Source organism: Tasmannia lanceolata, unplaced genomic scaffold (assembly GCF_043159265.1).
Source record: "Tasmannia lanceolata isolate RefF3 unplaced genomic scaffold, GAP_Taslan_0.1 ptg000016l, whole genome shotgun sequence".
Taxonomy (NCBI): Eukaryota; Viridiplantae; Streptophyta; class Magnoliopsida; order Canellales; family Winteraceae; genus Tasmannia; species Tasmannia lanceolata.
Window position 1 is genome coordinate 5,234,330 of NW_027518693.1, and position 20,840 is coordinate 5,255,169.

Here is a 20,840-nt window from a genome sequence, read left to right on the forward strand (position 1 = left end):
TGGGGGGTGGGGGGGAGGGATTTTTATCCATAAGAGGGAGGGAAAATATCATTTCCCAGGAAAAAAATGGATGACTCCTATCTCTTAGTAGACGAAATTAGTAAAAGAGGGCGAGATTTCTAAGCTCTAGCTCAGCTTGAGCTAGAGGTCTATAAATATACCATTTCCATGTTGTCTCAGTCATCCAACCCATTCATTCTATAGGACCTCAAATAAATAGGATGTTCCTAACAAACCATCTCCATACCATAATCCTAACCATTCAATCTATAGAAGAAAATCTTCTAGCCATCTATTCTAAACTTCCACAAATCATGACCCTAACCATAACCCATAACCCTTACCCTAACCCTAATCATAACCTATAAAATGAACATGTTGGATGAGTCAAACAACTATGGGAGTGGTGGTTTCTGAGCTATAGCTGTAGATGTAGATTTCTAATAGCAAGGAGTTTTGAATAGATGTGGATTTTTAAAATGATTAGGCATCCAACAGAAGTCTATCCTGTTGAGATTAAATTTGTGGATTGTAAAATGGAGAGATGAAAAGGCGAAATAGGCTGTGCAAAAATCTCGAAAAATTACCCCAAAACAAGGACAATTTATGCCCTATTTTGATTGCAAGAGAAATATTTTCTGACATTTTATTAATTAAATGCAAATTTTCCAAATAAAAGCTGAATTTTCTGAACTAAATGAAGATTTGACAAATAATTCATATATTTGAGAAACTTACAAAATTTCAAAAACTAAAAACTAAAATCACATCCTAATATAGAAAACCCAATCCCATGCCCTTAACCATCCACTCATGTTCGTCATGGCTAACCCCGTTATGAAGATAGTATGCTTGGCCGTTAGATAATATCTGCCAATTGTAGGTTCTATTGAGGCCATTATGGCAAAGTGGGACCCACTTCCAATGATATGTTAATCTTCCATCTGGTAGCCCTTGTGTTTGGATCTGTGGCCCACAAATTGGGCCAACAAAACGCTCAATATTTGATAATGCCCTATTTTCAGTAGTTAAATTTGGACCGCTGGCTTTATTGTGCTTGACTGTCCATGTTCAACAACATAATACGCACATTATTTACAATAGAATGATTTTGAGCAATCAAATAGACGGTTACGATCAGCCAAAAGTGGGACCGTGTATCATTGTATTCCCATGAGGTCGCTCTACAAAAACAGTTCAAAAGAGATAAAAGGAAATGAGCCCTCCTAGCAAAACTTATGACAGAGATTAAAGGATCTAATTCCTTCTACCTTAAGATAAGCGATGCCCCCTCTCTTGTTTGGACCGCCAAATTATTGAAAAATGGTCTTTTCCCCTTTCTTAAGACAGGTTTTCAGACAACATAGAGTCATAAGGAAGATGATAACGAAGGATTAGGTTTTGGATAAAACCCACTGACGACACTGGGTAAATCCCTTATCGGGCATAATTTATATCAATCTACACCATTTGGATTCCATAAATTTTGAGAGGTTGGTCATTGCGCGTAGGTGTCAAACTTTTCGTCTTGAAACTTGGCCTTGATAAAGAGAGGACTTAATACACGTTGCAATTTGTTTTGTCCGTAGGTGACGGATTGTAATGATGCGCCGGGACTCTAACCATATTGGGACTTGTAAGGTTTTCAAGACTAGGTTGGGTTACATCTGATTAATCGCTCAAGTTAATTAGATTTTATTACGCATTAAAGTTTTATGATACATGTTATTTTCACGGGTGTCTAGTTGCTGGAAACAACATCACAACCATTAGAAAACTTAATCTAGACCCAACAAACATGTATATATATCCAATTGCCCAATACAAACCATATAACCACCTTAATCTGAAGATGTTGGAGTGTTGGAAATTACATACTAAAGAACCAACTGTGCATCAGTTTAGTATAAAGGATAGAAAAAATCAGATGCAAAACAATCCAGATTAGAGTACTTGGAATCATATTTATCTATAGAAGTTACAGTTTAGAGTACTTGGAATCATATTTATCTATACAACTTCAGGTAAAACTTGTAACAGAATTCCACTAGGTGTTATAATTTATAAACAACAGGCCTAATCATATCAACCAAAACAAACTTTGGCCAAGAAGCAAGAAATGAAGCCACGCTCGAGCAATTGCGGATCAAGATATTTTCTTCAGCTTCTTATCTTGCCATTCCTTGCGATCAGTCTCTATCTTTGCTTTCACATTGGCATGGAAACCAGGGTACGGTTCATAATCAAAGAACTTGTGAAGAACCTGAAACAATGATAGTATGACACTTTTATCTCCACATCTGATCATTTGTCAAATTAACAGGATAAGTAATTACCTCGAGCAAAACAAAGAAAGGAGCCATTAAAAAGGCTTGCGAAATATTGTCAAGTAGAGCAGGTGCCCGCTTCTGTAGAGATTAATAAATGTATAAATGCCGGAATAGTGATGAATCCTTTTTCCAAATAACATGAACAGTTAGACTGTAGTTGTAACTTGTAAGCAGGTAACCATTACCTCAAACAATCCATGACCGATGAACTGTCCTGTCCAACAGATCAACTGAGCCGCCAATACTACCTGAAGATAATTTTTTTGCAGTGATCATCAGAGTCGACCTTAAACATGAAACAGAAGTTGACTCATGCCTTCAATTTTACATTGAGAGAACATGTTGTCATGGTGTATTATATATTTTAATTGAATATGGACGTTCCTCAGGATTCAGTTCTGATGTTTATCTTACCCAGTCAAGACTCAAGAGCAAGCTATAAAAACTTGAACTTGTTGAGAGCCCAAAACCAATTTGATTTGAAACTGGTAGAATACTTGATACAGTTTAAAATACCCATGCTTTAGCAAGATTTCAAGTTACTGGATTGGCTTTCCTTGGGTACTAAGAAGACCAAATTACACTCTTAAACTGAGTCTCAAATAGAGCAAGCTCAAGAAGTTCTTTGAGTTCTCAGCCAGGTTTGACATAGAATGTCCTCTGGTATATAAAGCAGACAATGTTAATTGTGTGAATATTCTTCGAGGTACAAATCAGACGCATAACCAGTTTCATTCCAATCTGATTATAAGGAGAGTTTCATGTGTAATTTGGAAAGTCTTGTGAGTAACATGAAATAGTATTGTCTCTGGAATATTATAACATAGAAATGAAAATCTAAATTAAGAAACACCACAGGTGTCAACCCATAAGACCAGCAATCTGGGGTGGGGGGGATGAGCTGAAATTTATTGAAAACAAAAACAGAGAGCTACAGACACACGCGCGCGAGCGCGCTGACACACAAAAGTGAAAAATCCCTGAGGAGAAGATGCTAGAACTATGGAAAAATACAATTAAGCCCAATCCAAACCCGAAAGCAGATTCTCAGACAGCAGACACAGAGAAAACAAAATAGAGGAATATATTGTGGAGCCTCGTTGCATCTTTATCCTGGATGGAACCAATTGTCGGAGGGACAACCAGGAATAGGACACTGCAAAGATGCCTTTGGTCATAAGGGGAATGCAGGAAATCTGTTTTTGACAGGGACTAAAAATATCCCATCCAGGAGAGCCGTGATTTTTTTTAACAGGGGCTAAAAATATACTAAAAAAATTATATTTCTGTGTCATTAGATTAACCAGAAACAGAGAATCACTCTCGATCCATAAGGGGAATGCAGGAAATCTGTCTTTGACATGCCCCAGGCCATTGAGGACACCTTGGAGTTCAGCAACCGAGTTGGATACCATCCCTATCTGGGCATAGAATCCCAATGCTCGCATCTGGGGTGCAAAGGATGCCCCCACAGCCTGCCAGTCCAGAGGAAGCTTTAGCAGCTTTCATCGATATTAAGTTTCAAACAATCGTTTAGAGGAGGAATCCACTGAACACTAAGGGGGCGTTTGGATACGCGGATTTTAGAATCCAGGTTTTTAGTTTGAAAACAGTGTAAAAGAGGGTTCATGATCAAGCAGCTGTATGATGTCCTGACAACGTTTCTTGGATTTTAAGTGAGAAATTCAGGTTTTAAAAATCTCTCCTGCATCCTGAGATTTCTAAAACCTGGAAATATGGGAGGATCTAGTGGTCTCTTGCTGTCGGAAAGAAGGGCGAGAAGTAAACAATGAGTCAAAAACATCGGCTGGTCCACTTCTTCTCTTGTCTCTTAGCTACAATTTTGAAGAAATCCCGGATTCTAAAATTCACGTATCCAAACAGCCCCGGATAGTTTTCAGAGCCTCCTGCAGCATAATTAAATTTTTAGACTTCAAAAAAAGAAGCAGAGCTTGTAACCTTTCATCCAATAGTCATGAAATTGATCGAGTTTTTTCAGTCTCCATCGGTTGATGACCTTCAAGATCATGTATCTGGATATCTCTCAATTAAATTTAGCCGCATAATGCTCCTTTCAGATACGCAAGAGTAAATCCAACAATAGAAAAAAGTGAAGGTTTTGGCAGTACCGTTCAAGGAAGACTTGAGAAACCAACCATTAAAATGTCCAGCAGGGAATTCGCATTAGGAAGGTGAATAGCAAACTGGTTCTGGAGATGAGTCTAAAAAACCTCAGTCAACAGGCAAGAAAAGAAAATGAAAATCGGATTTTTCTTCTTTACAGAAGAAGTAGAATCTGGAAGCAATCTTGAAGCCCTTCCTTGCAGTCTTTCCTCAGTTGGATTTCTAAAAAAACAAGGCTCTCCAACAGGGAAAAAAAACATATATTAGGAGGAATGAACTTATTCCAAATGAAAGAGTGCCACAAGACAGTAGGAGAGGGCTTTCCAACCGCATTCCATGCTTGACTGAGTGTTAGATTACTATCAAGGGAGTTAGCCAAGCCATGGAGTCAAGCATAATCTGACAAGGGAAATGATACAAGTCTTGGACAAAAATTCTCCGATATCCTCACTGAAATGAGAAGGAATCTTCCAGCTAGCATCAGATTTATCAATAATGAACTCACAGGTTTCAATAGAAGGAAAGGTGCGGTGGGGAAATTTTCTGCAATGGATGTATCTTACATCCCTTTGTCCGACCAGATATTTACAGAATCTCTGTTCTCAATGGTCCATTTTGAACCATCTCAACTCAACTCAACTCCATTTGGAACCATCCAACAAGAAAAATTTAACAAAAAAACATGGCTCTTCAGATGCTCGAACCGTCAGGAGGAGTTGCCTTCAAGAGAGTGAGTGAGGATACCAGTCATTAATAGAAGAGGAATAGAAACAACAGACAGTCATGGCTCCCCAACTCAACTTCAAGAAACACGCATTATTCAAGTCAACTAGACTCCTAATGCCCAAGTCCACCTACATCAATGGGACAGCAGGCAAACACTTCCAGGCGACGAGAGTCAGATGCCCCCTAATGATTAGGCAAAGAGGAATGCCTTGAAAATTGAGCTCAATCACTTTGATAATAGCTATATGAAGTTTGAAAATGAGAGCAATGTGTATGGGAAAGGTCAAGAGAACGTGCTTAATAATAAGGACGCTACTTCCATATGATAAAAGATTCCTACACCAGTCAGAGAATCTGTCTTTAATGGAAGTTCTTTGGTTGCCCGATGCACAGATGTAAACCCAGGTACCCAAGGGGGAAGGAGCTTTACGATTTTTCCTTGCAGGATCAATTTGGCCAAAGAACACGTTACGTTTGGTTCTGTTGTGTGCTTGGGTTGTGGCTTTTTGGTAATGATTGAGCAAATTGTTAACTGTGCTGACTCCTTACAGCTTAGCATGCAGGAAGAGCAGGAGTGAGAATAAAACAGGGCTCGATCTTCTTAGAGGATACCAAATGAACAATGCTTCTGCTGAGAGCTTATTCCACGAGAACAAACAGACTATGGGACATAGGGTCACCTTGTCGAATACAAATAGATGATCCGAACCAACTTGCTGGACTACCATTAATAAGTACTCAAAATTTTTCTGAAGAGATACAAATTTTGAGAGATACAAATTTTGCTGAAGAGATGAAAATATTAAAATGATTTACCACATTCAGATTGAATCCAAACTTGAGCAGAACCTCCATAAGCAAGTCCCAATTAAGATTGCCAAAGGCATTGGTGATGTCAATCTTCATACAAACAGCACATCCAAAGTACCTTCATATGATGAAAATGTTGCTGGAAATCAACCCCCTTTTAATAAAATCAAACTGGCTGGGGAGAATAAGGGTAGGATTTGGGGATACAGTTAACAGGGATTTTGGATATGATTTTACAGGACAGATAGCTGATGCTGATGGGTATAAAATCAGCAACGGATCTACATCTAGCAGATTTCGGGATATGGCTTGTGAAGGTTGACCTCTGTTAAAGTATAAAATATTAAATAACGCCACCTCCAACGGCTTAAGCTTTTGGAGTACTTGGTAGTTTCACACGGTATCAGATAAAATTGCTTGAGTTCAAAGCTTCTTGGTATTAAAAATCCAACATGTAATGGCCAACCCAAAAAATGGGGCCACATGTGCCATGTGTAGGCCAACCCCAAAAAAGAGAGGTCACATGTTAGGGTGAGTGTTAAAGTATAAAAGATTAAATAACGCCGTCTCCAACGGCTTAAGCTTTTGGAGTAATTGGTTGGTTCAAGATTTAAAGAGGCGCTTTGGATAGCATTGAGGAGATCATATTTTATAATGCTTTAACAGCTTTGATAGAAGGAGGCCGAGAAGCCATTTGTGCTAGGAGAGCTGTCAGGTTTGAACTTGAAGACAGCAGGCTTTAGCTCCTCCATATAAGGAATGGCAAAAATAGACTGGTTGTCCATATTTGAGACAAACCTAGGCATATGGTTGGTAAGCGCGTGTGCACGAACACACGCACACCCACCCACCCACCCAGAGAGAGAGAGAGAGAGAGAGAGAGAGAGAGAGAGAGAGAGAGAGAGAGAGAGAGAGAGAGAGAGAGAGAGAGAGAGAGAGAGAGAGGGAGGGAGAGGGAGAGGGGAGAGGGGGAGAGGGGGAGCGGGAGGGAGCGAGAGAGAGAGAGATTGGCACTCTGACCGGATACCATACTCTCACTGAATACCCTAATAAGAGGAGATAGCAGAAATCTGATAAGAAGCTCTCCCTCGATTAGCAGCCAGTTGAATGAACTTGATGTTCTTTTGCCCAGATTTGGACCAACAGATCTTAGCTAATTGATTCCAGTGAAGATCTTCATCCCTCAGCAGATTGTGAACCTTAATTCTAGTTTTGCTAATAGCATATTGAGCATGATCGATCAAGTTCTCCAACCAACTCAACTACGTTGCAGCATGTTTCACTTTGGCGGAGAGCAGACCAAAGGTATCTCAGTTCCAAACTTTGAGGGACCTTTTGAGATTTGATGAGTTCATTTTTTTTTTTGGATGTTAGATTTGATAAGTTAATCTGAAAGATGAATTGAGGTAGACCATATATCGGTTGATTCCAAACCCAATCAACCAGACTCAATAAGTCTGGGAAACGAGGAGTCTCACATCTTACCTTAAGCATAATGGATCGGTGATCCAAAGCAACTTCTGGGCAAATGGTGAAGGTTCGAGCTGGGGAATCGAAGCACCAACTCATCATTCAAGAGAACACGATCAAGTCGATCCCAAGTACGTTGGTTTCTTTTTTATTTATGTCCCGTGTGTAAGGATTGCCAGTTAAGACAATAATGTAGGCCTGGGTTAATTAGGAGAGTTGCTGAATTCCATAGATTATAGATGAGATTTTAGCAGGAGGCAGGACAAGGAAATAGCGTTCAGATCTGACCAGAGGAGATACTTGGAGGAGTAATTAGTATTCACATATTGCCTACTCAACTCAACAAAGCCTTTGTCCCAAACTAGTTGGGGTCGGCTAAATGAATCCTTTAGAAAAAAATTCATGAAGATTACATTAATTTTTTAATTAGTATTCGCATATTGCCATTCAAAAAAATTTAGTATTCACCGATGATTTGTGGACACGGACACAAGTGAGTGACGGGGCAAACTCCCAAAATTTAGAAACGGGGACACGGCTAAAATAGAAAGTACATATAGTCATGATTTGTGGACACAAATTCGTGTGCTAAGTTTCAACACGGATACAAGGTATCTGACATGGAAACCCCTAAATATCTAGAAATAGTGGCACAATCATACACGTACACACATATAAAGTTACTGACACTTCTAACAGTACACTTAAAAGTGTCTAAAGGAGTGTCGACACAGGTGGACACGAGTGTCGTGTCAGCAATAAATTCGAAGTGTTGGCCAAATCATAGTTATTCACATATAGTGCCATAATGAAAAAGCTTGCATTGCGATTGATTGGAGAGAAGCTAAAATTGATCATGTTTTTAACAAAGATAACCAGAATTATATTAATAAAAAGAAGATTATATGTGTATGTTAGAGGGCAAAAACTGCCCAGAATACAATGGATCATCTGAGATGAACTGGATTCTTTGGTAATTTTCCAATGGGATGAGTCATTGAGAAAAATCCAGATGGAGGCCAGGGAATGCATGGACTCAATAAATAGAAAAGTGTCCAGCTTAGAAATCCTATGAATGATGTGGATGAACTTGGGCTTGGACTTTTTCGAGATTCCCAGGAGGGTAGAAGAAAAGGAGCAGGAAGTGGATGCAGATGGTGAAATTGAAGAGGGACTAGTTGGGCTATCATTAGCAAGGGATGTAGAGAGAAATTGGCAGGAACGGAGAAAGAACTCAAAGAAGATGAGGGAAGAATAGAAGGACTAGATACATGGGATGATGGGTGGTTTTCAACTTGTGCTGTGAGAGGGGCGGCTACGAGTCATTAGTCAAGGAATTGTTCACACCATAGTTTCAAATTCCGCCGCGTCATTATGGACTCGCCCGAGTTGACTCCCTTTTGACTTCACCCAAGTTGACTCCCTTTTGCCTTCGACAGTCTACTCTGTGCCCTTTTCACAAGCAGTCCTTTCCACAAGTTGCCTCTTCTATGATTTGAACTCAAGACGTCGTGTTAACTCTAATACCAAATGTTAGGTACCTAACCAATACGGCAAAAGCACTAGGACTGATGGAACAAGTTAGGTTAGACCCTTAAATAACTTGGGATTGTAAATGAAGAAAAGAGAGATCGAATCATAAATTCAGTTTTTTTTTAGTTTCTTCTCAACTTTGATGAGCTTGATTTGAAGAAAGGTGTTGTGAAAGAAGTTGTTTAAAAGAGGTAAATACTACGAAATAGAAAGAAGATGATGGTGAGTGAGAGAGAGAGAGAGAGAGAGAGAGAGAGAGAGAGAGAGAGAGAGAGAGAGAGAGAGAGAGAGTGGGAAATGGGTTTGAGAATTTGAGAGCTAGGGTTTGATAGCAAGAGATGGAGTGGAAATGGGAGGAGGATTAGGGGTATGGAAATGAAAGAAAGAATAGGGGCGTGAAAATGAGGGGAGGAATATGGGTATTATTGCCCTCTTGGGGGTAATTTTGCCATTTACAAATTAGAGCAAGAACAGAATTGAAAAGTCAAATATTCAACGCATTTAATACATCATTTAAATTGCATTTTAACATTTTTCTCAAAATTTTTTTTTTCTGTAATCCATTTTTTTCAACTTGGTAGGGATTTTTTTTCTATAATCCAGTTACTAATTGTAGTAAATATGACTGGACAAGAGGTACCTAAGAGGGATATCTTTCGCTATCTTGGTTCAATTCTACATAAGGAAGGATAGATTGAAGAGGATGTTAACCATAGAATAAGAGCAGGTTGGTTGAAGTGGAAGCTTGCCTCAGGAGTTTTGTGCGACTGTAAAATCCCTACCAAGTTGAAGGGAAAGTTTTATAAGATACTTGTGAGGCCAGCCATGCTGCACGGCTCTGTATGTTGGGCTACCAAGAAGCAACATGTGCATAAGATGAGTGTAGCGGAGATGCGAATGCTTAGATGGATGTGCGGCCATACAAGGTTAGATAGAATTAAAAATGAAGACATTCGTAAAAACGTGGGGGTGGCACCAATTGAGGAGAAGATGAGACAGCACCGCTTAAGATATGGTTTGGACATATCCAACGTAGGCCTTTGGATGCTCCGGTGAGAAGAGGCGACTAGTGCCAAATTGATGGAGTAAAAAGAGGTAAGGTAGACCGAAAACAACTTGGGTAGAAACAGTGAGGAAAGACTTGATAGCTAGGAACTAACAGAGAACATGACCTTGGATAGGATAGAATGGAATAAAATGATCCACGTAGAAGAACCCAACTAGAGCAAGGATTAGTGCCGCGTAGATTCCTTTCACCTTCTTCATGAAATTTTTCTAAAGGATTCATTTTAGCCGACCCCAACTACTTTGGGACAAAGGCTTTGTTGAGTTGAGTTGAGTTGAATCCATTTTAAATGGCATATCAATGCCAACCCTCTGCGTACAACTTCATCATGTAGAGATGGTATTAATAAACAAGTGACGCGCCCAAATAGATGGGTCTATTTTTATTTTTTTTGGCAACACATAAAATACACAACAATGTGGAGTGATAGATGATGCCAAAACATAATGTAGAAAGAGCCAACCTCGCACTTGTTCATTATGTCTTTGACCTTAAAAACCCATAGTTCATTATAGGAACATGCATTCCTTTTCGACTTTACCACTAAAAGCATCAGTTATAGAAATGGAAAACTGTACAAAAGCCAACAACTGAACAATCGACAGAGAAAAATGTCATTATTGGCAATGATCAAACAAAGTGACGTAAGAACAAAACCTTAAAAGAGTCGCTTGAATTCAAGAGGCCAAAAACTACCTTCTTGCAGATAAGAAGCAACCCGCATCAGTAAAATGGTAAGTAGTTAAAAAGGAACCCAACAAATGAGCGCAAACACAATATTGTCGCACTTGGGACCCAGGTAGAACTCACACTTAAAAAGTTAGCCATTAAGGGAAGGGTGTCCAAGTCCTAATAAGCTCTTTCACATCCATTTACTTTTCCGACATGGGATCTTTTGCTTTCGTGTGGAACCCCCAATAATCTCCCTTTTCATGCAGAAGCAACGTGGGGAACCACGAGCACACCACCTAGAAGAGAAGACATGATAACTGAAATACCCCAAAACGTATGATCATATTTCTGTCCAATCCTTTATTGTAAGATTTTATAATTGAGAGGGGTATTTTAGCCAACTTTGGAGATTAGAGGCACCGGGGTACGTAAGGCCAACGGACAATAGGTAGCATGGTTTTAAATTTCGACCGAAATCCGAAAATTCGGATCGAAATTTCGGGTTTCGGTCGGGACCGACACCGGAATTTTATATACCCGAAACGGTATTTTATTTCGTCCAAAATTTCAGAATTGCGGTCGAAATTTCACCCAAAAACCTGTTGTTTTAAAAGGAATCGAGTCGTCCCTCTCTCCCGGAAATCGCGTCCAATCGTCGCCGGTCACTGTTCGCTGCAAAATTATCCCGGCCATGCGAACTTGGGATTGTTCATCACCGTGATCCCCGGGCCGTTTCATTGCCACATCTCTCCCATGTGGGTGATGCTTGCCGCCAAGCTTTTCGCAGATTGTTAACAAGGACTTTGAGTCGTGTTCCACAAGCAACCCAAAAAACAAAGGCAACACGTTAACTTGTTTTTAGTTTTAAAAAGGTACTGGATTTTCGGATTTCGCGAAATCGTGGTTTCCAGGATATATACCGAAGCTTTGTTCTTTCCAAAAACTTTACACTGGCATATACACCAAAGCTTTACGTGTTACCATTTTCAGTTATCGTACAAGAGAAGGAATCTCATGTATGTGGCTATCAAATCTTGTATACATGGCGATTCACAAAATCCAAAAAGTAGCAACAACATGTTAATTTGTTTTGAGTCAGAAACAAGTACTGGATTCTTGTATGTGGTTTCTGATTTCGACCGAAATTATCAAAATTTGGTATCGAATAAAATAATATTTTTATCGTTTCGCCGGATTTCGGCCGAAATTTCGATTTCTGTGGGGTCTGAAACCGAAATTTAAAACCATGGTTAGGAGTACACCACAAATGCAGGGGAGGTAGTGCCATGGAAGCGAGCTTGGATATACACAAAGAAAGGTGATGGCACCCCCCCCTTCCCCCACCCCCACCCCAAAACCAACCAACCAATGACTTGCAAAATTCCTTTTATTATTACTGCAGACCGAAAACAACTTGGGTAGAAACAGTGAGGAAAGACTTGATAGCTAGGAACATAACAGAGAACATGACCTTAGATAGGATAGAATGGAAGAAAATGATCCGCGTAGACGAACCCAGCTAGAGCCAGGATTAGAGCCGGGTAGATTCCTTTCACCTTCTTCATGAAATTTTTCTAAAGGATTCATTTAGCCGACCCCAACAAGTTTGGGACAAAGGCTTTGTTGAGTTGAGTTAAGTTGTATTGCTGACATGTGCAGAAATTTCAAGTGTAAATTCCAACTGATATGGCCACGGCCCCCCAATGACCAATGCAGGTAACATGTAAATTAGTCGAGATTAACCTAGGCATATGGTTGGTAAGCGCCTGCGCACGGACCCAACCACGCACCTACCCACCCAGAGAGAGAGAGAGAGAGAGAGAGAGAGAGAGAGAGAGAGAGAGAGAGAGAGAGAGAGAGAGAGAGAGAGAGGGGCACTCTGGTGTTTTGCCTCACAAAGTCAATAAAAACACCTTTGACTCTCCCGAGTTATGACCAAGTCAAACAAGTAATAAGCCGAGTCAACCGATTACTCGACCGCGGCGTGCAAAGTTGACTAGGATTTTCTTCAGCCGCATTTTGACCTGCATCCGCATTTTGAAACAATAGTTCACAGGAGCAGGGGCTGATAGTAAGGCTTGGATGGGAGAGATTGATAAGGGAGGCATGGGAAGAAGGAACTTTTTGAGAAGAAGAGGCTGGGACAAGCTCCTTGTCATTAGGGATTCCAAGATCTAGGCAAAGATCTTAGTAGACGACGGGCCGAACAAATGGATTCGGGGAAGGAAGGAGGATGGATGGAGATTAGTTGTGAGAGAATGAAGGAAGAGATGGGGGCAAATCATGGGCTGGGTAGCGGTCTAGTCTAGGACCTATATTAAGGTAGATTCGACAGTATGGAGAAAGATTGGCATATTGAATATCAATTTTACAAATACTTTCTCTAGTGATAAGCTGAACCGGAGGAGGGTGGGGGATTTTGAGGTCGGCTTCCACATAAACTCTGGCAAACTGAGACAGGAAACTGATGCAGTGACATTATCCTTTTATTTGTTTTGCCAATAAGGCTGGATATGGGGAGTAGGATGCCTTTTCTCCATAGACAGAAAACTAGATCTGGGAACCTAATTCATATGGAAATAATGGAGTCATGTTCAGATGGTTTGAAGGAGGGAAACAAGGAGTGTCAAGGACATTGATTCCATCCTCTGAGAAAACCTTGAATAGGAAATGGTCCGTAATCATTAGAGAAATAGTGACTTCATTTTTCAAAATTCACAGAGGAGAGGTTGTAGGTTAACCATTCCAAGGTAGGCCTATGGCAATACAAATTTCTGACTAGGGCAAACTGGAAATCGTTCGCAATTCTGTCAAGGACCTACTGATCAAGCTCAAAGGAGAGTATTTGATTCAGCAATATAGGGGTGGGGAATGCAACTGATTTGGAAGGAGGTGGATCTGGAGTTTTTGTACGTAGGGATTGCACAAAGGATTTGTTGTTGGCGTGGGGGGGGTGGGTGGTAATTTAAACGAGAGAGAGGAAGGAGGTATTTGGTAGGCAGATGGTTGGTTTTTGGACTTTCGCTATCAATGAGGCAGTTGGAGGAGGACTGATGAAAATGCAGCTGATGAGGGATTTGCTAAATGAGAAGGATTCTCCTGCGCTCTGTCTAACCAGATGAAAAGAACCACCCAGCTGGAAAATTCTCAAACCAGGCTTTCCCGCTCCATAAGCTCTGATATGCATTTGATTAAACGAAGTGTCTTTTCTCCAACACTTTCCCAATCAGTTCTCCACCTTATGGTGTCTAAAAAGGCTTCCCTTGTGCAGTCCAAGGTAGCATTGAGCTTTTGAGGAAGATTACAGTTCAAAGGTACTTGAAAGAGAATTCTCCACAAAAAAATTTTGTGACAATAATGAGGCAATTTAGGAACATAAAGAGAGTTTTATATTTCGTTGTGTCTTTTTTTCTTTTTTTGGGGGTTTTGGATTTTGGGGGTGGGGCCCACACTGAAATTTACTCATAAAATGGTAGAGTTCAGAATACAGGGATTGAGATGGCATCACAACTCAAACAAAGCTCAAATCAAGCACAAATAGATTTTGAGAAAACAAAACGAAACTGCTTAAGTAGTAGCTCATGCCCCAGACGAAGTTCAATCTTATTGATGCGCTACTCAGCTAATGAGTCTTCCACAAGAATATTCTTACTGTACAAGCACCACTAGTTCCACGAACATTGGAGATCCCTTGCACTTGATCAAAGCTAGCAAATACCAAAAGTCAAAATTTGTGGAAACGCCTAAATAATTCACTTTTGGATTGACTAATTATGAGCATCCATTTAATGTGGGACTCATCAAACTAGATCAATGACCCCGACCAACCCACATACATGACATGTGTACGCTATGGTGGGTCACGAGCAATAGTAGAAATCTTGCTCGTGCGAGTGAGCATTCCTTAAAATAGGAAATGAGTGAGCATCCCTTAAAATAGATCAAGGGGAAGTAAAAAAAGGCATGACGACATCACAAACATTCATCATGAACTCATGATACCAGCCATAATATCAAGCATCAGTTGGAAAGATGGTAAGCTAGAAGGCCGGCTCATTAGGGTTATAGATCATATTATTTAGAATTAGTAGAAAATCATTCACAATGCACCAACAATCATTCTATATGTTCATTCACACTGAAATTTACTCATAAAATGGTAGTTCAGAATACAGGGATTGAGATGGCATCACAACTCAAACAAATCTCAAATCAAGCACAAATAGATTTTGAGAAAACAAAACGAAACTGCTTAAGTAGTAGCTCATGCCCAAGACGAAATTCAATCTTATTGATGCGCTACTCAGCTAATGAGTCTTCCACAAGAATATTCTTACTGTACAAGCACCACTAGTTCCATGAACATTGGAGATCCCTTGCACTTGATCAAAGCTAGCAAATACCAAAAGTCAAAATTTGTGGAGACGCCTAAACAATTCAGTTTTGGATTGACTAATTATGAGCATCCATTTAATGTGGGACTCATCAAACTAGATCAATGACCCCGACCAACCCACATACATGACATGTGTACGCTATGGTGGGTCACGAGCAATAGTAGAAATCTTGCTCGTGCGAGTGAGCATTCCTTAAAATAGAAAATGAGTGAGCATCCCTTAAAATAGAAAAAGGGGAAGTAAAAAAGGCATGAAGACATCACAAACATTCATCATGAGTTCATGATACCAGCCATAATATCAAACATCAATTGGAAAGATGGTAAGCTAGAAGGCCAGCTCATTAGGGTTATAGATCATACTATTTAGAATTAGTAGAAAATCATTCACAATGCACCAACAATCATTCTATATGTTCATTCATAATTCCGAATGATAAGTTGACATTTACCATTACTTCGGATAACAAAGCTAGCTTTGGGTAACCCATCCCTAACCCCCCACCCACCCACGCAAAAAAAAGAAGAAGCTAGCCTACATATCAAACAAAATGATATAGCCACCCCTGGATACTCCAACGATTAAGATATTTAACAGTTCAACATTCAATAATGAAACTGTGTCTTCTTCTAAGTCTCTAGTAGGGTCCTCACTGATGTAAACCATACCATGTTTTCCTTCATCTGCAGCTGACCCTCAGTTAGTTCTACATATGTCTTTATCTAGATATATCTGAGATATCTTTGTTGTTATATATATGCGTGCGTGCGCGTGTGTGTGTGTAGAACTCACCCCTAAAAGCTAGCTGTTAGAAGGAGGGTGCCCATTCCCTTATAACCCATCCCCATCCATCTTACGTAACCGATGTGGGACTATTTTGCTTTTGCGTGGAACCCCAACATTCTCCCCCTCCACGCGGAAGCAACGTGGACCATCTCGCCCATCCACGCGAGATGGCAACGTGGGAACTGCGAGATCTTCTCCGAGGGAATTCCACCGTCCTCGGAGGCACACTGGGGTTTCCGAGATCTTCCCGGGAGTTATCACGCCCCAGCTCTGATACCATTGGTTAGGGAATTTAACCGGGTAGAACTCACCCCTAAAAGCTAGCTGTTAGAAGGAGGGAGCCCATTCCCTTATAACCCATCCCCATCCATCTTACTAAACCGATGTGGGACTATTTTGCTTTTGCGTGGAACCCCAACAATATATATACACATATATATAGATATAGATATAGATATAGATAGATAGATAGATAGCTATAGATAGATCGATATATAGAATAGTAGTTATATATGACTAGAGGGCGAGCCTTGGCGCAACAATAAGGTCGCTCCATTGTGACTTGGTGGTCACGGGTTCAGGTCACGGAAACAGCCTCTCTGCAAAGCAGGGGTAAGGCTGTGCGTACATCTAGCCCTCCCCAGACCCCGCAATGGCGGGATCCTCGTGCACTGGGCCGCCCCTTTTTTTTGTAGTTATATATGACTATTTATAATCAGACTCATAGGCCCATACATGCAATTGATTAACAACTACTAGTCAACAGTCAACTACTAATTACCTGTGGTAAGCCTAAGCTCTAGGGTTTGAGGTATAAGCCTCGCATACTGCAGCATATGCTCGAATTCAAACCTCAAGACGTTGGACCCTAAGCCTCACCTTGAGAATACCCTCAATGCATATGCTTATAAAAATCTGAGCTATGGAAATGACCATGCAGAATTAGGGCCCTAGTTGCACTTCGGAAATAACTCCTCTTGGCCATGGACGCTGTCTATAACTGAGAGATGGATTGATTAACTTCAAAGGCCTTGCTATCGTACGAGTTCTGATCCATGATGCAACCCGATCTTCATTAGTGCCACTTCATCACTGGATGCGTCCTATTTCCCTCTATATTGGAATGTCTACTTGTTTTATTTTGTAGTGACTTTTGTGGTCACAATGTTCTTTTTTCCCCAAAAAACTCTTTCTGATCAAGAAACAACAGGAAGTACATTCCAGAATTGATGATGAGGATGCTAGACTCTGAAATGATCTTTGGTGGGTATGAAAAACTAGTTCTTTATGAAATATCTTCTCCCACATCTATCCTTGAGAGAAAAGCCTGATTCTTCATGAATATCTAATCCAGTATCCATCCTTAACAAAATAAAACAATCCCTTACCCACTTTCCCCATTACTAATGAAAAGACAATTGCATGGAGAACCATAGGTGATCAATAAGTCTAATTAATCAAGAAACATGATTCTAATATTGCTTTAAGAAAAAGAGAAAAAAACTTAGCATGAAGTCTGATAAAGCTAACAATCATATCAAACAAGTACACATGAAACCATGGCAAGAAGAAAGGAACACTATTTCAGGCTGGAATTTTCTGGATTGCATCAAAAAGAAAAGGAGTGTCATACAGAAAAGAAATGTTATATCACAATTCTCATTTATCTACGCTCAAATTTTCTGAATAAAATGAAAAGGAGTGCCGTACAGAAAAAGAAACATCATCTCACAATTCTTATTTGCTAACTTGACCAACAACATATTTTAACATGATTAGGAGAGCAATGACATAAAAATGGCAACTCTGAAATATAAGCCACTTTTATTGAGTGCTATGAAAGAAGACTAATGCACATAACTGAAAAAGGCAACAAAAGTAATCTAAGTTAACATTGAATTGTCAATTATCAAAAAATAATTCAGAGACAATATAGTTTGATAATACCTCCAACTCCATCAAAACCACAATTTTGTATATGTAAGCAGAATATTTACATAAAAGAAGAAAAGAAAAGAATCGATCAAGGAAATAGCAAAAGCAGAGCAAAATGATCCAATGAAAAAAACAAGAAAAAAAAAAAAAAGTTACCATGAAATAGAGAAAGATGGATGCCTAGCATTATTTGTAAATTATCATACAATGAACTAGAGCCCTTAAATCCCATAATAATTCCACCTCCATTGAAACCACAACTAGTCACACTAGACAAATATCCATGCTAAAAGAAAATAAAAAGTTTATCATACAAATGGAGAGGCTATCTCGATTCAAGAATTAAAAAAGGGGGGGTTTTGCTGGGCACTAGTTAAGGGGCATTTAATTGATCTTAAGAACATGAATTTACACATGTTTTGAGATTTTTTTCATCAGAAATTGTATAAATTCATGTTCCCAAGAGCAATTAAATGCCCTCATTAGCAAAACCCTTTAAAACCCAAGTTAATTAGAAATAAATTTGAGTCAAATTCAATAATAAAACAATAAAAGACAAAGAAGAAGGGATTAAATTGACTCACCCTCCAAGCCAGAGAAAACCCTAGTTTATTTGCAAGAAAACTGCTACCGACCCAGCACAAAAAGCAGAGAAGAGCAGCTAAAGTACCCGCTTTCATATCCATGAAGACATAAAACATGGCGTACATCAAAGCGAAAAGAAACCCAAAATTCAAAACCAAGCTATCACTGACTTGGAATGGAATGAAGCTGATTTGGGGGAAATTGAAGAGAGATGGCGTGAAATAGAATAGGACAAGAGATGTGTAGAAAATCGGCCAAACGAAGAAAACATGGATTAAGATGTTAATTGGGTTGCTGTGATATGCCCCGTAGAAGGCAAAATGTTTCTCAAGATCAAACAATCCCTTCCCCATAACACAAAATGGACGGTAGAGAACACAAATTGGAGGCTAGAGAACGTCTAAAACAAACAATGAAATCAATACAAGGAGATAAGGTTCTATGTATTCCCTACCGTACCTGAGCTCTGTTTCTTTTTAAATTCGCGTTAATGTCGCGTCACACGTAAACGTTGCGTGGGCAGAGGCGATGAGTTATGAGTTATGACCCCAACGACTAAACCGGTTTTTAGTAGGGGTGCAACTCGGGTCGGGTTGGGTCGGGTTGAGGCCAACCCGACCCAACCCGAGGAACCCATTTTGCCAACCCGACCCGACCCAACCCGATTTCTAACCCGGCTGGACCCAACCCGACCCAACCCGATTTGCAATTGGGTCAACCCGACCCGACCCAACCCAACCCGATTTTCAATTTATGCACATGTTTTTTGTGGGCCCTACTGTTTTTTTTTTTTTGCTCACATTCCCACAGAGGCATCCACCATATAAAAACTCTGTAACTGAACTGAAGGATAAATTTATGTTGAAATTTAAGCACATTTCTAGCTTTAATGGGAAATGTGTTCAGTTGAAATCAGGTTTTAAGCATATATCGGAATTGGAAATCGGGTTTCGGGTCGGGTCGGGTTGCCCGACACCCCAACCCAACCCAACCCGATTTCCAATTCGGGTTGATATTTCCCAACCCAACCCAACCCGATTTTGAAAAAAACCCAACCCAACCCAACCCAAATTCGGGTTCAACCCGTCGGGTTCGGGTTCAACCCAACCCAAGTTGCACCCCTAGTTTTTAGGGGTATTTGCCAAAGAAGACTTCTGCCGAAAATTCGCCTACAACACACATGAGTGGGGCCCACCATTTTACACTAGGTTTTTTAGCATGGCTCGTCGTCATCTGAGGGGTGAGCATTTTTCGGTTAAAACCGAATTAACCGACCGAACCGAAATAGTTCGGTCATTTCGGTTCGGTCATCAGGTTAGTCGGTTCGGTTTCGGTTTTCACATTTTACAAAATCTGGTTTTCGGATTCGGTTTCGATTTTCCCAATAATTATTTTGGTTTTACCGAAAATCGAAGTTCTATAGTCCTATTCCTTCCTAGGAAAGGTAAAGAGAGTACAGGAGGTTGTGCCAGGTGGGTTCACATCATGAAGACCCAGTGGAAGTAATACACTACCTCGTTTTTAACTCAAACAGCCCCTCTAATGTATTTAATATTATTATTTCTTTACACTAAAGGGGTTGTACCAACTACCAAGTAGAAAAAGGGGCGAACATATAATTTCCAGCTTTTAATGCATAGTTGAAAAATCATTGATTGGCAGCCTCTGATAGTCAAAAGTGCTGCAAGGAGTTACATCACATTAATGACTGATTAACTGTCCATTACTTTTCAATTTATGGAAAAATGATATCTCCACCCCTTTTGTTAGCAAAAAAATGCGAAAATACTTAAAGGGAGTGGAAATATCACTTCCTTTGAGAATACCTAAACTTTTGTTCCAGGAGCTTTCATTAAAGTTTATTTTCTTTATTTACACTATACACAAACATCTGGTCTGTTCTTGGAATTTTCTTCTTTACATGAGGAGAAGATATGGCCGAAATAGCACAAGTATTTGTATCCAATCTTCTTGATGCAGTGTTTGGCAAAGAATCGGCATTACAAGACATTAAATCCATATGGGGTTTTGAGGAGGAGGTCTTTAGGGTTTGAACAGTATAAAAAGGGGGGAGGGGGGAGGAGGAACTAGAAGGGGATTTCTCATGCTCTCTCTCACTCGATTTAGTTAAGAAGAAAGAGAAGAAGAGGCTAGTCATCTCTCTCAGATCCTCCACCATCACTGTAAGTCTCTCTCTCTCTCTCTCTCTCTCTCTCTCTCTCTCTCTCTCTCTCTATTTGGTCTTTTGCTTAGGAAATTACTGTGTTGTGGTTAGGTTGTTCAATTCGGTTTTACCCGAACTAACCGAACAACCAAAAATTTTATTCGGTTTCGGTTCAGTTCGGTTTCAACTAAATTCGGTTTTGGTTTCGGTTCCAATTTTGGATAACCGAAATAATTTCTGTT

At 40.0% G+C, this 20,840-nt stretch overlaps 1 protein-coding gene across 1 annotated transcript; it reads right to left on the reverse strand.

The window, feature by feature from the left end:
* Positions 1–1,944: 1,944 nt before the first annotated feature.
* On the reverse strand, positions 1,945–18,887 carry LOC143848833 (2-hydroxy-palmitic acid dioxygenase MPO1-like). Its single transcript, XM_077357895.1, has 4 exons — positions 18,434–18,887; positions 2,516–2,578; positions 2,337–2,408; positions 1,945–2,263 (listed from the first exon to the last, which is right to left on the reverse strand). The coding sequence occupies exons 1-4, from the start codon at positions 18,785–18,787 to the stop codon at positions 2,147–2,149; spliced, it is 606 nt and encodes a 201-aa protein (XP_077214010.1). The 5' UTR covers positions 18,788–18,887; the 3' UTR covers positions 1,945–2,146.
* Positions 18,888–20,840: the final 1,953 nt, after the last annotated feature.

Coding starts and splice junctions, on each gene's coding strand:
- LOC143848833 (XM_077357895.1), bottom strand. CDS start 18,787: ATGGGGAAGGGATTGTTTGATCTTGAGAAACATTTTGCCTTCTACGGG. Junction 2,579..18,433: donor GGTTTTCTCTGGCTTGGAGG/GTGAGTCAATTT, acceptor AATTATCTTCAG/GTAGTATTGGCGGCTCAGTT. Junction 2,264..2,336: donor CTTTCTTTGTTTTGCTCGAG/GTAATTACTTAT, acceptor TCATTGTTTCAG/GTTCTTCACAAGTTCTTTGA.